General features: G+C 38.1%; 2 protein-coding genes across 2 annotated transcripts; one reads left to right on the top strand and one right to left on the bottom strand.

Moving 5' to 3' along the window:
* Positions 1–981, bottom strand: LOC118912143 (olfactory receptor 51F2). Its single transcript, XM_036884942.2, has one exon. It carries the CDS (start codon positions 949–951, stop codon positions 1–3), a length of 951 nt encoding a protein of 316 aa, XP_036740837.2. The 5' UTR covers positions 952–981.
* A 12,151-nt stretch (positions 982–13,132) lies between these two features.
* Positions 13,133–17,493, top strand: LOC130685029 (olfactory receptor 52R1-like). The gene is made up of 2 exons (XM_057508197.1): positions 13,133–14,047; positions 17,461–17,493. The coding sequence occupies exons 1-2, from the start codon at positions 13,133–13,135 to the stop codon at positions 17,491–17,493; spliced, it is 948 nt and encodes a 315-aa protein (XP_057364180.1).
* Positions 17,494–18,332: the final 839 nt, after the last annotated feature.

The following is an 18,332-nucleotide window of genomic DNA, read 5'->3' as shown; positions in this document are numbered from 1 at the left end:
TTAGATGTGGAGCTGCTTCTGAATTAAGATCTTGGCAATAGTCCTTCGAATCTTCTTAGTCTTCACACTGTAAATGATAGGGTTGAGCACAGGAGGGATAAGCAAGAAGACATTGGCCATGATGGTGTGGACAAATGGAGGTGCTGAATGGCCATAGCGATGAACAAGAGACAGGCTGATGAGAGGTATGTAGAAGATGGCAACAGCACTGATGTGAGATATGCAGGTGCTGAAGGCTTTCTGCCGACCCTCCGAGGAAGCAATGCTGAGGACAGATTGGATAATCAGGATATAGGAGAGCAAGATGCAAGGGCAGTCAAACCCAGTTGTGGAGAAGAGTGCAAAGAGGCCAAGGATGCTGTTGATTCTGTTGTCTGTGCAAGAGAGCTGAATGAGATCAACATGGTAGCAATAAGAATGCGAAAGGACTGTAGACCTGCAGAAGGACAGCCTCTTGACAAACAGCACAACTGGCAACATGACAGCAACATTCCTCATCAGCATGCTCATTCCAATCTGTGTAATCCTGGCATTGGTGAGGATGGTGCTGTATCTCAGTGGATCACAGATGGCCACAAAACGATCAAAGGCCATGGCCAGCAGAACCCCAGACTCCATGAAAGTAAATCCATGGAGAAAGAACATCTGGGCAATGCAGGCATTTAAGTTAATTTCCTGGGCTTCAAACCAGAAGACACCAAGGGTAGTAGAAAGTGTGCACAGAGACAAGCTCAGGTCTGTGGCTGAAAGCATAGAGAGAAAATAATACATGGGCTCATGGAGGCTCTGCTCACGGAGGACTACAAACAGGATCATGCTGTTCCCAGAGAGGGCGATGATGTACAGAAGACAAAAAGGAATGGAGATCCAGACCTGGGCTGCTCTCAGGCCTGGGATTCCCGTCAGAAGGAAGGTCACAGGCTGAGCATTGGTATTATTGAGGACCAGCATAGTGAGGGACTGAGAAGACAGGAATGTTTGAATAATTGACTATAACATGTAATAAATATATATAGCTAATAACTTAGAACATCTTTCTGGCACTCTGTCATTTGCTGAATTACTAGTGATGATTCTCCAAGAACTTTAGTATTTTCTGAGTTTTCTAGTTCTGGAAACCTCTCTCCCTGCCTCTCAGTATATCTCATTTATTGAGAAGACAGAATTCCCTGAATTATTTCACATCAAATTTTCTTACATCCTTAATTCTCTTTGGTGGCAAGAAAAATCACAATTAAGTCATCCCTGCTATAAAATTTCCCAGAAGAATACTTGAACAATATGAAAAATTTCATTTCCAGTACTTTTAAAATAAATTTTTGATTCTGAAGTAAAGCTCTGAAAATTCAAGTCACATTGGAAATGCATATATTATTAAGTATCCTGGGAAATATCCATAAATCTCAAAGACATCACCAAGACACACATTTATATATGTGATGACAGGATGGTCCAAACAGCCATCCTAAGAAAACTAAGTATAGCTCCCACTTATTGAGAGTTCCTTTTGTTACTGACATTTTACATGCATTATATAATTTTATTCACACATCAACTCCAGGAGGTGGGTAGTAGTAGACACATTTTTCATATGAGAAAATTAAGATTCAACAAATAATCCCCCAAGTTAATCTTTATAATGCACTGCATTAATTGTTGAGAGAAACCACATATACAACAAAGATAGAGAGAAAGAAGGAAGGAAGGAAGGAAGGAAGGAAGGAAGGAAGGAAGGAAGGAAGGAAGGAAGGAAGGAAGGAAGGAAGGAAGGAAGGAAGGAAGGAAGGAAAGAAGGAAGGGAGGGAGGGAGGAAGGAAGGAAAGAAGGAAGGAAGGGAGGGAGGGAGGGAGGGAGGGAGGGAGGGAAGAAAAAACTGAGAGACAGAGGCCAGGGAGGGAAGAAGGAAGGAGAAGAGAGAAAAAGAAAAAAAAGGCAAACCTTGCCATTATTTTAACCCAGCACAGTAAGCACTACATTTTGATAAACAGTAGCACAAATTAGTCCTGAAACACAAAACACCATAATGGCCAGCATTTCTTGAATACATACTATGTACCTGACACAATAATACTCATATCCATAATCTCATCCAATCATCACAACTATACAATGAAGTCCAAAAAATTGTTATCCTTAATATAGGGGAAACTGATATTTGAAGTGATTAAATAATTTGCCCCAAATTATGCAGGTAGGCAGTAGAAAAGCTGGAGTTGGAACCTGCATATATGACCTCAACACTTTCATTCATAAGGCTGAGGAATGCATAGGAGGAATCTCTAAACTAGTCTAACAAATATCCCTGAATTTTCACCTAAGATTCCTCATCTGTAAATCTTGGAGTTTAAAAATAGCCCCAATCTGTTTATTTCTGCTTATTTCTGTGAAGGTTAGATGCCAAGATGTATGTGAAGCACTCCATTCTAAATATGAATTTCATTTCTTATGAATGAAAAAAATAATTCAGTTTAAGAAATATATTATAGATTAAAGATGGGAAACTGATCAAGAGATGAAAAAATCAGAAAATTCAATGGTAACTCATGATAAAATTTTTAATATTTAGGAAGAAAATAAGTTCCTGAATGAAAGATATCTTCTAGAAATTTAAAACAAACATATTTACTGATGAAAAATTAAAAGAATTCCTATTAAAATCAGGAACAAAATAAAGGTAACTGCTATCACAACTACTATTCAACACTTAATGGAAAGTCTTAGTAAATGGAAAAAGACCGGCAAATAAAAAGGGAGAGTGCTACTTTTGAAAAGGAGTAAAAACGTCTCTATATAGATTTTGATTGATTTTCCCTATAAAATCCAAAAGAGCAGACTGCAATCTCTTAAAACAGAATTTATCAAAGTGACCAGATAAAAGATCAATATCATACATTAATAACTTCCTGGAATTAACCACTGAGAAAATTTTATAAAAATAAAGATTTATTTACAATTGCCATAAAACTGTAAAATGTATTGGTATAACAAAAAGTCTGTGATTGTCAGGGAGAAAAGTCTGCAAACATTTATTGAAGAATATAAATAAAGTCCTTTATCACTTTCCTAAATGTAAGACTTTTCAAAAGGGTAAAGATGTGAATTCTCCCATTATACTCTCAAAAAATTAAATAAATGCTCTCATAAATTAAAGCATTATCAATCAATAACAAACAACAGTTTTTTAATGGATAGTGACAGATGGATCCTAAAATGTATTTGGTACCCTAAAATGTGCAAATATATTCAGTACATATTGAAAACAACAGAGGGGACTTGTCCTTTCAAAATATAATATAAAGATGTTATAATTAACAAAGTACAATATTGCCAAAGATTTAAATATACATATCCCAGTAAAAGAATATCATTTCAAAAAAAGTATGAATGAGGATAGAATATAATGACAATGGCATCTTTTATCACTAAGATGTGTGATACATCACACTATAACGTGTGATAAATGATGTTTGGTCAATTGGCTGACAATTTATGAAATATTCTTTTTTTACACAGATCACTGTATTTGTATTAAGAATTTCAAGGCAAAACAAAACTCCTTTAATAGTAACAAAACACACAAGAGAAAATGCATTTATGACTTTTTTAAGGAATGCCTTCTTAAATAGGGTGAAATTAAAATATTGACATAGAATACTACATCAAACTTAAATACTACTGATTACAAAAGGTATCTGTAAACAAAACAAGAAGTACAGTATGTCATACATACATTAAAAGGCCAAGAACAAAGAATATTGCTGCATCTGCTGTAAACCAGATTGTGCATCTGTTTCTTTGGTGACAGCCTGTGGTTTAATTGATGGTGAGGGAGTTGGGAACAGGAAACAATAACATTAGATTTCTGTGTCCAGAGGTTTTGGTCATGAAGGAAATGGTGGACATTGGGATGTATTATTCTGGTCCAATAGCATAATAAAGGTGAAGATAGAAATTTCTGTTCCAACACTGACAGGAGTAGGATTTGGGTAACAAATTCCCATTTAAGATTCCTCATCTGTAAACCTTGGGTTTAAAAATATCCCTGATTTGCCTCTTTCCAGTTGTTTTTGTGGAGGGCAGATGCCAAGATGCATGTGAAGTACTTCTTTCTGAATATAAATGGTTTCTATTAAGACAGCTATTAGAAAACTCAGACTATGAGGATCCTGTAAAAATATGGAGTTGAGGCTAAATGAAAACTCAAAAACCTTATTTTCTAACAAATAGGGATGCAGAAATCAGTCAAATTCAAAGCCTAAGTGAAACAACAAAAAGAGTATACAATAAATGTTAAATTGGGGCCAGACAGAATCACAATTTGCTCCATTTCCTTGACATAAGTGACTTGATGTTTTTCTCCTGGAAAGAAAATTTGTTTGAAAACTTCTTGCGGATTTCTCACTTAATTCCTGCAACTTCAGCCTGTCCCTCTGAGCCTCTCTGATTTGCAGTCCTTTGACTCTAAGTACCTGCAACCCCACAAACAATCCCTTTCTCTGTTCTATCCCTTGCCTGCCAGGGTAGCTCTAACAGTTCCTCTTCTTGGTCTGCTCTTTGTGGTGCTGCATCTTACCTGGCTCCCAACAGAGGGAGAGCTGCCCTTCCCACTCACTGCCCAGCCGAGTATGTATGTGCACAGCTCTTGGACCTGGTCTTCTACAAGGAGCCCAGCACGTAACACAGGGCTGCTGCAAGGGTCTCTTGGGGTTTGGAGATGAACAATGTGATCCTAGGTATAAGGACTAGAATTTCTCAGGAGGCTCACCACACTAGACCAAAGTAGGTTAAATATTTCCCATCTTCCTTTATTTATCTTTATAATATTTTTCAATGAATATAAACAGTCTTTTTTTTCCTCCACCAACTTTAGATTCTATATGCTGCTCTGTAAGAAGCAGGCAAGAAATACACTTATACTTTCCTCCTTCTCTTCTTTTTCTGTTCCCAAATTTAGTCACTACAGCATATTTCCCTGGATAAGATGTAATAGAATTACATACAGTCTTACTGCTATGACTAAATTTTACATATTTGTATTTCAGTCATTTGAACCTCAAAGAAAATATATTTTGACTAAACTATGATTAACTAAACATGATTCAACATAGAATCTAGAATATGTATTAGGACAAAAAGAATGACATGTCAGCCTGTATCGCTAAACAAATACCACTGTAAGAGGAGGCATCCATTCATTTTACACTAATTTAATTGCCTATAATTATGTCGTTTATGTTTAATTTATATTGGACCATAGTTTTCTAGGACAACTTTCAGTTTTCTCTGGACTGTAAACTATCTTCCATTTTCCCTGCATGCAGGATAAAGACAGGTTTTCTTCATCATCTCACTAATGACTTACTGCTATTTACTCATAAATGGTAATTAGATGCTTATGAAATTAATTACCATACAAATAACTTCAAGATCATGTTAAAATAAATATTTCAATTCATTAGGTCTAGGATGGGGCCTGTGCTCTGAATTTCTCACACCATTTCTGTTCTGAGGTCATATTTTGCTCACAGCCTTAATACGTACTGCATTTTTTAAAGCATGTCAGATTTCCTTGGATTACTTCCTATGGCACCCCTGAGTAATTTCCTCTCAAGCTTGGTTACCAGTTGTTGAACTTTATTGGATATTTATTTCATTTTTCTGGACATGTATTCCAGTTTTAATAAGAAAAAATACAGATACAGAAAATGATGAATTTTATGTGTTCCAATTCATCTAAAATTTTTGTTTGCTCTTATACTTCATTGATAGATTGGCTATATAAAATTGTTTCAGTAATTCTGAATATTTTTAAGGTCTAGGTTAATGCAGTGAGTAAGACTAGAGATAACATTCTGGTTCTATATGTCGACAGTGTAAAAACTTAACTTCTCTGTGCCTTAGTTTCTCTACCTGTAAAATGAGGATGCTATTACTTATTTCATTTGGTTGTTGTAGAGAACATGTAACTATGCAGTTTTAAAACCTTTAGAATATAACCTGGCATGTAGAAACTACTGAAAAAATCTCAGCCATTGATTGCTAGACTTGTGTAGACTAAAACTAAAATTACTGGTCTTTCTTTGTGAGTCATGTGTTTCCTATTTTAAGGCATCAGGCTTTACTCTTTATCTTTTGTGTTTGAAATTCCACGATATTTTCTACATTTACTTTTTTCCCAGTTCTTTATTCTTTTTCTGTTTTTGCTGCATACTATGCTACTGGATAAGTGTACCAAATTTGATTCATCTCTGATTGACAGATATTTGGGTTGGTTCCATATTTTAGCTGTTATATATAAAGCTACTATAAACATTCTTAGACATTTTGGATGTATATATAAACCTCTTAATTGGGGTGTGAACTACAAGTAGAATTTATGGTCAAAAGATGCTTATCTTTATTAGAAATTGCCAAAATGATTCCTGATGTGCTGTACTCAGTGCATGAGTGCTTCAACTGCCCCACATTTTTGCCAATACTTAATGTTGTCAATGTATTTAATTTTAGTTATTTTAATGAGTTTATGATGGCATCTTATTGTGGTTTTATTTATTGTTCCCTATAAGTAATAATGTAGAGCACCTTTTCTAATGTACATTAGCTATTAGTCTAATAGTTGCTAAGTGGTACTGGGGTAGCAGGACATGATGATCTTCTCAATGCAGCTGTGATCAGTAGGTGTTCAGATTATTCATATGAATATGGTTGAAATAATGAACTGCGAGGATAGGATTTTATAGAAAAGAACTTTAACAGAAAAAAGTATTGAAAGGATTAGAAAAATATGTGGAGTTAAAGGAACTGATGGTGTAGAAAACATGGAATGAAAAAACAAGAAAGGTAAGATTCTGGACTGGGAATGAGGTGCTCAAGACTTCAGAGATAGAGTAGCTCTGAGCTGTAACAAAGTCCAGCCTATGTCCATAAATGATTGATTGAAGTACAGTGGATATAAACGTCAACCAAAGTGAGGATATAAGAACTATGAGGCTGTGGACCTGGACACAACTATACTGAGCTGACCCAGGAGGCTCATATCAATATCCTCAATAACATTTTCTTCCATCAGAACTTTCTTTCCAAACTTCATTCTCTATCTCAGCCTTTGCAACCCTAAGAAATGAAACTCACAGATTGGTGTGGCTAGAAGTTTACAGTAACCAACCTTAACTGGGTTCTCCATACTGCCCAGAAACTTTTACACATAGAGACTAGGGGTCAGAGCAGGGCTGTGAGCCAGGTAAACAAGTCCTCAATACAGCCTGCAGCCATCCTAGCTTGTGAAAGACACAAACCACAAAGGACCTTTAAAAAGATCTAACAAGAAAAGAGCAATCTTTCTGTTATACACTCATTTCAGCAAGCCATGCCTGACCAGACTTGAAAATCATTGTGGCTGTCCTAACAAGCAGTTCCACAAGAGCCTGGTGTCACATCACCTAGAGCCACCATGCCATTTGGGGCTGTGGAAGATGCAACAGATGAGGAAACTCAGGGCCTGTCCCAAATGTCACATTTTGGTCTAGGTTAATGCAGATTTTCTCCAGAAAAAGAAAAATGAAGAAGAAAAAGAACTGACCCTGTCTTCTACTTTGGTTATACAGAGTGTTTCATCTACCGCAGTTAGAAGCAGACAAAGAAAATCAATTTACAACCTGAGATAAATCCAAAATTACAATGTCAGCTTCATCCCCCAAATGATAAAAGCTTGAATATTTCCTGTAAACACAACTCCCTAACAAAAAGAGTTGAATCTCTAATTTCTGCTATGCTGATATCTTAACATAAACCATGAGCTTTGTGAATATGATGATCACGATACACCATACGCAGATTAATCTAAACCCAGTAAGCTTGGTAACTGTGTGATTTGTCCCTATAAATGAGCATTGGGTCTTGGATTTTGCAAGGCACAGCTTCTGGAGTCTGACTGCTCTGCACCCTTTGAAAGTAAATCCTTACTTTCTCTATTCAAATATTTTTTCTCAAATCTTCCTTTGACATCTTGCACAACAGGAAGAACTGAGAAAAAATGAAAAAGAGAATACTAGTAGAGCCTTATAGAGGGATTGAAAGAGGAAACTGCATTGCTTTAACTGGTAGGCTGAGTGAGGAGGACCTTCCAGCCTCATAGTTTCAAGAACAACTATGGGGAGGCCTCCTGGCAGAAGCCCTTTTGCTGTCCAGATAAGCACCTATGCAGAAATGGGGGTACCTCCAAACCACATCGAACTTGTCAAACTTCTGACAACAAATAGGTTGTCAGAAGCCTCACCAAACCCATCCACCTTGCATATACATATTCGTATATATATATACACTAATATGTAAACTCACACTATCAGGTTTGGACCTAGCATACGCCTTCACAAAGCATGTGTGTGTTCAGTGGCCTTGTATTCACAGAGCCATGCTGTCACACAAAATATGTATACTTAATGCAAATGATTATTCCTACTTGCACAGTTACACATGATTATACACACACATATTCACATGCAGATCTAGTCCCTAACAAATATATCTTTATATTTATTAACAAATAATTTATTGACATCAGATAAACACATCAACATATTCAGTGGCCTTGTATTCACAGAGCCATGCTGTCACACAAAATATGTATACTTAATGCAAATGATTATTCCTACTTGCACAGTTACACATGATTATACACACACATATTCACATGCAGATCTAGTCCCTAACAAATATATCTTTATATTTATTAACAAATAATTTATTGACATCAGATAAACACATCAACATATTCAGTGGCCTTGTATTCACAGAGCCATGCTGTCACACAAAATATGTATACTTAATGCAAATGATTATTCCTACTTGCACAGTTACACATGATTATACACACACATATTCACATGCAGATCTAGTCCCTAACAAATATATCTTTATATTTATTAACAAATAATTTATTGACATCAGATAAACACATCAACATATATAAGATTAACACAATTTCACATTGCACAAAATAGCCCTTCAATGATAAATATGCATATACAGACCAACAAAAATACATGAATACAGATAAACTCACACTCAGGTAATCTCAACAACACACATTCTAACACATGTATTCAAATCTCCTACTTTGGCCTTTGTGTGTACAGAGGAGAGAGGAAAGTAAGAGGTTAATGCTTCCAGCTTTAATCTCCAGTCTCAGAGGAGGCCAGTGTGACTAGAAAGTAGTAGGACTCAGGAGGAGGGGGAGAATTAATGCGTGAGAGAAGGGAAAAGCCAGACTTTAACAGGTCTTTAAATAGGCCCTAATCTGCAGCCTCTGCTAAAAGCTGAATCCCAGGAGCCAATTTGAGTGGCATACGGTCAAAATGAAGCAGAGCTCAGGGTGAGTGGTTTGCTGTCCCCCAGTCATCTCTGCCCTTCCCAGAGAGCAGTAGAACTCACAGGGGCTCCAAGAAGAGGAAAGGCAAGGCAGCACACTGCAGGGTGGCCTGACTCATGGGGGGGTCCAGGTCCAGAGCTTCATGATGGCTGGGTTTCCTTCTGAGATGGACAGAAGATTCACGGCACACTCCAGGGAAACTCTAGAGAAGTAAGAACATGTCCTTCATACACAATCCTGCCATGAAGGACACTGTATTTCAAAACCCCCTGCTCTAGCATTACTTGCTATACTTTAGTTTTAGATACTCCAAATGAGAAAACAGTCTACATCTCTCTGAAGTTTTCCATAGCAAGATCAAAGCCCATTGTATCTTTTCTCCCTTCAGCCTTGAGCATCATGATTGAACTGATGGACAAACTATTTCCACATCTTGACTGGAGTAAGTGAGAACCCGCAGAGCCAGTGGGTACCAATCACCTACTCAAAACCATACTCACAGATGAAAGCTGAGCTCCATCACTGTGAAAACATAGTTCTTATAAAGATATTTCCTGAACCAAAAGCTACACGGAGTTCTCACAAGTTAGACTATATTTTAGGATATAGAAAAAACTGAATCTGAACTTCAGTGTGGGATCGCCCCAGTCCTAATGCTTACAAAAGGTGACCTAACTTTGCTTTCCTATGCCCTGTGCTCAGAGGAGTTCTCACCATGGTGGGTGGGGGTGCAGACATATTTAAAAGCAGAGAAAGAAAGAAGGAAAATTATACCACCTGCCTAACCCTACCCTTTAAGGAAGGCACATTTCATCCCTCAACCCACCAGCAAGCTCACGCCCTGTGCTTTCCCTCAGGACTACGACTGAAAACTTCACACACCGCCAAAAGTGACCGAGGGTTGCCTAACATTCTGTCCCATCCAATTCATATGACTTGTGGCCTTAACTTTGCATGTGTTGAGTTCATAAGTCTGAGGGTAAAAAGAACAAGGGAATTGCTGATAGTGAGGGCATGAGAATCCATGGACAGCAGTGAAAGTGCAGAGAGGAAAAAGGCACCTGTCAAGGGCCTCAGCCCCAGCTACAAACTTGGGTCCCAGGGCAGCTCCACTCTTCCTCTGTCCACCCAAAAAAGAACATCTGGGAGCAGAAAATCAGAGGCAAAGAAGGGAGTGAGGAAGCTCACAGGCATCACATAAGGAGGATCTCCAGTATCTGAAAACAACATCAGAGAGTCTGGGATGTAGATGAGGGACAGGAGAGACCCTGTCTCTTGAAAGGGCCAGACAATATGACTCAGTGCCCTCAGGTTGAGAAGGGTCACCACCCCTAAAAGAGTAAGTACAATAGGCGAGCTCTCCACTAAGGCTCCTGGGCAGGAGTTAACAAAGAGGCCATTTTGATAAAGCAGCCCAAACCCAGAGATGCCAGAAGACCAACCCGAAGGGTATTCTAGAGCCAGTCCAGAGTAGTGTTAGGGGCTCCGGATTCAATGGCAGATCTGTCTATAACTCAGCATGTAATTTTGCAAGTCCTATTCACATCTGCTGTAACCATGATAGGGCAACAATCTTCATTTCTCAGCCAGGGGCCACTTCTCAACCAATCATTATCTAATGAAGGCAGTGGTGTGTTCCACCAAGAACAGTGGTGTGGAGTTGTGCCCTGGCACTAATTTATCACGTGGTAGTGGGCAAATCATGCAACTACCTTTAGCTCTATTTTTCTTGCTGTAAAATAAGCTTGCAGAGGTTTTGTGAGCTTTAGAAACAATAAAATGTAAGAAGTTATAGTGTTATATCTGCAAAAACAGCAATGCCTTTCATAATTAACCAAAGAGATTATTATATAGTTTGAGAGATGGAATCTTTAGCACACCTTCGCCAGTACCCAGTGAAGGAAAAATGATGGCTTATGTCTGGTTTTCCAGGTGCTGCTGGACTTCAGTACTGTATCCCCCCAAGTAGGGGGTGACATACAGGATGCAAAAGGAAGGAATGAAGACTCTGGCTCCAAAAGAATATCTAACTGTTTGGAAACACCTAGCCAGGCAGAGGGGGTAAAACAGAGTCTTAGACCCAGATAATATGGATGTTTTTGAATTTTCACCATGCCTCAGAGAGTCTACATTCTTCATCCATGCCTTTTCGTCCATGGAGTCTGGGGTGCTTATGGCTATGGTCTTGGGCTGTTATGTGGCTATCTGCTTCCCACTCTGCCACTCAGAGAGGCATGGTGAGTACTTATTTTGAGCAAATCTATAGCTATTATCTAGGTAGGATGGTAAGGTCTCCAATTTAGAGCAAGGCTTTTAAAAGACTGAGCCTCATTTCTCTCATAATGTTATAAATCTAGAGACAGTCAGACACAAGCCAAACCTAATTGGGATCTTGAAGACAGCCTTTAGGACCATTAGAGTGAAACATGTCTTAGTCCCCAGAGGACTGGAAAAGATACTCTTCCTGCCCAGTTGGATCTGTTATGGAAGATGTAAGAACTAAAGCTTTCAAACAAAGGCTCAGATCAACTGAGATTAAATAGTGAAAAGCTGTTCCTTAAGAATCAGGTAAGCTTTTTTGTCACTGACCCTGAAGTAGGTAGTGGTCACCAGTGGGTTCAGATATAGGATCAACCCATGTAATACAAGTTATGGGTAGAGAGTGGAGTTCACATAGTCATTCACTGACCAGCAAGGAGACCTCTACTATGAGAAACAGACACGACTGTCTGGTGGGTGCAGGGCCATAGGAGCGTTCAGAGCACTCTATCAGAACATTTTAAGATATGGATAACAGTTAATAAAGCCACTTTACTGAATAATGGTATTTATTTGTTATTTGCTTCAGCACATGTTTATTAAGCTCCCATTCTGTGCCTAGCACACAGATGCCAGGAATGGTGCACTATTCAGGGATGACTTCATGAAAATTGGTCATGTCGGGCAGAAGGTCAAGAACTATAGCCTGCTGACCAAATCCAGCTTTCAGCCTGTTTTGCAAATAATCTTTTTTGGGGGGAATATAGCCACAGTCAAACATTCAAATCTTGACTATGGCTGCTTTCCCACTATAATGGCTAAGCTGCCTAGTTGCAACAGAGACTATATGGCCCACAGTCTAAAATATTTGTGAGCCGACTATTGCAGAAACAAGTTCAAGGACTCCCTAATCCTGGAGGGGCCATACACTAAAGACAATAGTTTTATTTACAGGTGCACAACTGGTCAGTCAGTTATCTTCCAGCCCAAATCCCCGTCGTAACTGCCCTAGAGTCAAAGCTAACTCTACATCTCTACATACATTGCTGTGCTCTTCAGCCAAAAGGTTTCCCAAGCCTGCTTCCTACGCTGAAAATCTGCCCAAGTGGCTGAAAAAGAGGGATGAAAAGGACCAACAGAAAGGTTAAACAAATCAGTTATTGGTACCAAGGGACGAAGGGCAAGAATTACTATGACAGTATTTGTCAAGATAGTTTTCGTTAGCCGGTTCTACTTTCAAGACAAAGATTGATTCTTACGAAGAACTCATGCTTGCGCCTAGTATGTTCTCACCCCAATTTGAATGATATAATTAAAAATAAATAATACGGAATAGCATTACTTCACATTACAAAATTTTATTTACTAACACTATTTGAAATTATTCTAGGTTACCATTAAACCCAAATGCCTATGATTCCATTGTTCCTTCCAAAAGATTATAAACAATATTGTTCTGGTATCTCCTGCAGGAAGTAGATGAATGGAGAACAAGTTGACCATCTCATGATGCTGGCTTCTGGGAACAGCTCTTCTCATCCTGTGTCCTTCATCCTGCTTGGCATCCCAGGACTTGAGAATTCCCAATTTTGGATTGCCTTTCCATTCTGTGCCATGTACGTTGTGGCTATCGTGGGTAATATCACCATCCTTCATATAATCCGAACTGACCACACCCTGCATGAGCCCATGTACCTTTTTCTGGCCATGCTGGCTATCACTGACCTGGTCCTCTCCTCTTCCACCCAACCTAAAATGCTGGCTATACTCTGGTTTCATGCTCATGAGATTGAATACCATGCCTGTCTCGTCCAGGTGTTTTTCATCCATGCCTTTTCCTCCGTGGAGTCTGGGGTGCTCATGGCTATGGCCTTGGACCGTTACGTGGCTATCTGCTTCCCACTCCACCACTCTAGTATCCTGAAGCCATGTGTAGTGGGCAAGCTCGGAGCAGCTGTGATGGCGAGAGGGCTTCTGTGGGTGAGTCCCTTCTGCTTTATGGTCTCCAAGATGCCCTTCTGCCCCAACCATGTCATTCCCCAGTCATACTGTGAGCACATGGCTGTGCTGAAGCTGGTGTGTGCCGATACTAGAGTAAATCGTGCATATGGGCTCCTTGTGGCCTTCTCTGTGGTTGGTTTTGATATAATTGTCATCAGTATATCCTATGTGATGATTTTGAGAACTGTTCTGAGGTTGCCTTCTGGGGAGGCTCGACTCAAGACTTTTGGCACATGTGCTTCCCATATCTGTGTCATCTTGGCTCTTTACATCCCAGCCCTCTTTACTTTCCTCACACACCGCTTTGGACAGCATGTGCCCCCAGTGGTACATGTCATGTTGGCTAATCTCTATCTACTGGTACCTCCCATGCTCAACCCCATCATCTATGGAGTCAGAACCAAACATATCAGAGACCAGGTTATTCAAGGATGTTGTGGAAAAGACCCCTGGACCCAGGGGACAGCATCACAACCACCCCAACTACCCCTCTGACCTGGGGACATACATGTAGAAAGTTTGCCATGACCATCGTCACAAAGTCATCTCTGTGAACCAGTGGCCCGGAGGTCAGCAGCTCTCCAGAAGAGAAAGGAGCAATCTTAAGGAAGCCCAGAACAGGAGCAACCTGAGAGTTGTGATTGATAATAAATGTTGAGCTTACCTATGTTCATCAGAAGAAGAAAACAGTAAGAAAATATCTTAACCTTTCAAATTAGTGATGATAGGAAGTGGATGTCATCTTACACCTAGTAACGAGGTGGAAATTATTTTTATTCTGTTGGTTGCTCTATTTTGTTGAGAAAGAGTTGAGTATTTTCCTTCCAAACAGTTACAAGGTATATATATTTTCTTCAAATTGGAATCTTTTTATAGAAATAGAACTCTTTTTTAAAAAATGCAAGGACATGTATACATTCATTATTCACATAAACAAATTTTGATGTATAAGAAACCCATGAAGCAATGAATAATTGAATATCATGTATCATTTAACCACTATATTTGCAAAGAGTATCTAAGGATTTAAAGAGTATCAAGATTTATTATTAGAAAGAAAGCAAAAAAATGCCCATAAGCTGATGCCACTTTTAAAAATCAATACATATGCATAGAAAAAGATTCAGTAAATATTTCCAAATGATACTAGTAGCTGCTCAGAGTGGTGAGATTGTGGCTTTGTGTTTTCTTTGTGCACCTCTATGTATGCTTTTTAAATTATCCTCAGTTGAGGAAGTTTATTTATAGTGTAACAAAAGAGTAAGTCAAAGAACAACAAAGTGTACAGGGAAGTTAATTTAATGTCAAAGCTTATGGGAGTGGAGTTGACAATCTAAGAGAATGAGGGATTTTAGAGTAGAGTTCAGAAGTTCCAGAAGAGCTTCAAAATCTAGAAATAAATTGCCGCCAGATTCATGACTTCTGGATATTGCTAACAAAGAGGATTAAATATGCTGAGTGTTGGTCTCTCTTTGCAAAATTTGATTCCCTGATGCAATGAATTTCAGAAGGAAGAAGTTTTAGAAAAGATTTAAGGAGATTCTCTTCTGAAGGTAACCATAATGTACAGTAAAGGTAATGAGAATTTTAATAATGTTAGTTAATATTCAATTTCCTTTTCAGCTAAAACTTCAAAGTATTTTAGAAAATTTCATTTTTTTTTCAATTTTATTGAGGTGTTCTTAACATATAAAAAGTTGCACATATTTCTTGTATACATTTTGATGAGTTGAACATTGCATACACCTATGATACAATAGGTGTATGCAAGGCAATAAACATATCCATCACAGTCTGCATTTGTATTTTTATCATCATTCACCACTCTCCTGTCAAAGCCAATAGTGAAGAAGTTTCTAGAACTCAGGCTATTATGTAACTAAAACCAGCAACAGATGAAAGTACTTTGAGAGGAATCAGGAAGATGTTTACTTCCCTCAGGAGAAACAGCTATTGGAGCCTATAAGTGTCCCCAGAAATGAATGGGTATTCTGAAGGAACTTTAGAGTTGTAAAGAACCATGATTCTCTTATCAGCAAATCAATGAATTATTTTAAGTCTCTCTCTTTTTCTTTTTAAAATTAGCTTTCTTGATGTATAATTTGTGCCAATAAAATGCAAATATTTTAATTCCCAGTTTGATGAGTGCTGACAAATGAAAATGCCTATGCAGCTACCAGCCCAGTTAAGATATAGAACATTGCCATCACTTCGGAAACATTTCTCCTATGACTCCCTAGTCAATGACCCTCTCCAGCCCAACCAGGCAGCCCCTGATCTAATTTCTTTAACTATAGATTATCTTTTCTCTCACTAGAACTTTATAGAAATAAAAGAATAAATGATACATTATTTCGAGTCTGGGGGATTTTGCTCAGTATAGAGTCTTTCATACTGTTGCATGTATGAGTAGTTCATTTCCTATTATTTCTGAGTAGAATTATCTATTTTTTGAAATGCCTCAGTTGGTATGTTGTTACCTTTGCTTCAGCCCTTCTAGTCTTCTTTACTTCCAAAAACATCCACCTCTTACCTGTCTTAGGGCTTTGCTCCTAGTTTTCCATTTCCCACAATTGTTCTTTTCTAGGACATTCTAGCTTCCACTCATCATCCTTCGTATCTCCACTAATACCACCTTATTGACAAGATGTTTCTTAACCTGTGCATCCCAACTACATCCTGTCTCCAGTAATTTTCTTTCAACACAAATATTTTATTTCCTCCCTATCTTAGCACAATATTTATTGTAATTATTTTAATTACTTATTTACCATCTGTTCATCTGACTTGAATATAACTTCCATAAAAGTAGAGCATAGTCGTTCACTATTCTATCTCCAAACCTAGCTCGGTACAAAAGAACTAGTTACATGAATGATTGAATTTTTAAAAGAGTCTAACACCATTGTCCCAACAATTATAATACTGACAGTGAGGTGGAACTTGTGGGTCCATTTTTGCCTCATTCCTTGGATATTGGATACCACCAGACTTCTCAGTCCTAAGAAAGGGCTCCTCTCATTCCCATGGAAATTTTGAAGGATGTGTTGGTCAAACAATCTGTTATATAAATAATAATGTGTACCTCCCTCACTTCTTTTCATTAACAAATATCAAATATTTGAACATTTAAAATTTCTAATAGAGAAATATCTATTAAGCAATTATTCTGTACCAAACATTCTAAAAGAGGATGGGAATAGGGTGGAGAACAAGAGATGCTGGTAATCTCAACATCTAATTAGTATGAGATGACCAAAAGGAGCACATTGAATACTTATAATTCTAGCTCTATATAAAATTATATAAAAGCTACTTACTTAACCCATTCAGCTCTATCATAATTAGAAAGCATACTGAAGTGTTCTAAATCAGGGAAAATAGATGACTGACTTCATGTTAACTTTAAGAACCAGTGACTCTAGGATATGGAATTTGCAACTAAACTCAAGCTTGTCTGAGTCATTTCCAATAACTATCAAGTGAGCACTTTGAGTGAGGGACTCAACTTCCCATCTGTAAGATGGGCAGTTACCACAATGCGTCTCTCCTCAAGATGCATCTCTATTGTGACACAGCGCCTAAGACAGGCGAGACAGAACTTAATAAAAGCAGCCCCTGGAAGGTCAGTTCCTCTTGATTTTTAAACATTTCTCACAGCCACACTACGCTCTCAGGCCTCAATTCTAGATTTCAAATGGGGAATGCCTCATCAGTATCATCTACTCTATACAGAACCATACATGGTGTCATCAGTATGATGGTATTTCATACTCAACTTAAACAAGCATTTCTTCACTAAATATGTGTCAGTACTGTTCAATTCCAATGAGCTCCTAGAATTTTTCCTGTGTGAGTTATTCTAAAATGTATATGGAAAGGTGAAGGATATAGAGTTGCCAAGGCACTGTTACAGAAGAATAAAATTGAAGGGCTAAAATTAGCAGGCATCAAAAAGCATGTTATAAAGACAATACAGCATCAGTGCAAGAAGAGAAGAACAGACAAATAGGAAACAACAGAAAATTTAGAAACAAACCCACATACACTCATTTGATATAAACTAAAGTGATTTCACAGCAATGGCAAAAGAACGTTTACTTCAATAACTGCTGCCTGATCTATTAGATAGCCATATGGCAAAGAAACCTTTGAATGAATGAGGAGGAGGCAAAAAAACACAGCTCCAGAGAAAATAGGAAGAACCCTTGGAAAGGTCAGGCTTTGGTCTATGACCGCTGAAACAAGTAACCTTCTGCTGTGGGAATAAGTTACAATTATAACCACCTCTTTGTTTTCGTCACCATTCTGATTGTGTAATTTGGATTGGTTGCAAATATTTCTTCTATGAAGTTAAATTTCTTTAAAAAAACAAAACCTTGAAAGGCATTTTATAAAGGAGGTATCCAAACAAGATAGAATATATCAAAAATTGTTCCACTTGATAGTCACAAAAATGAACATTAAACATCCATGAGGTACCAGAAATCCCATCCATAGAGAAAGATGTGAATTAACTCGAACTGTCAAGCCCTGTTAAATGGGAGTGCAAATGGCTACAACTGTTCTGGAAATATTCTTGACCATATATACCAAAGTTGGACATACGAATACCCAGTGATCCAATAATTCCAATCTCATGCTTTAGATACTGGAAATGCATGCATATGTTTTATAAAGGCCAGGAAGCATGGTGTTCATAGAA

The sequence above is a fragment of the Manis pentadactyla genome, chromosome 9 (assembly GCF_030020395.1).
Source record: "Manis pentadactyla isolate mManPen7 chromosome 9, mManPen7.hap1, whole genome shotgun sequence".
NCBI lineage: Eukaryota > Metazoa > Chordata > Mammalia > Pholidota > Manidae > Manis > Manis pentadactyla.
This window is presented reverse-complemented; position numbering and strand designations above follow the sequence as displayed.

Excerpts from the sequence above, each read along its gene's own strand:
- LOC118912143 (XM_036884942.2), bottom strand. The coding sequence starts at position 951 with ATGCTGGTCCTCAATAATACCAATGCTCAGCCTGTGACCTTCCTTCTG.
- LOC130685029 (XM_057508197.1), top strand. The coding sequence starts at position 13,133 with ATGATGCTGGCTTCTGGGAACAGCTCTTCTCATCCTGTGTCCTTCATC. Across the intron at positions 14,048-17,460 it reads CCAAACATATCAGAGACCAG|CTCCTAGAATTTTTCCTGTG; the intron begins GTTATTCAAGGA and ends AATTCCAATGAG.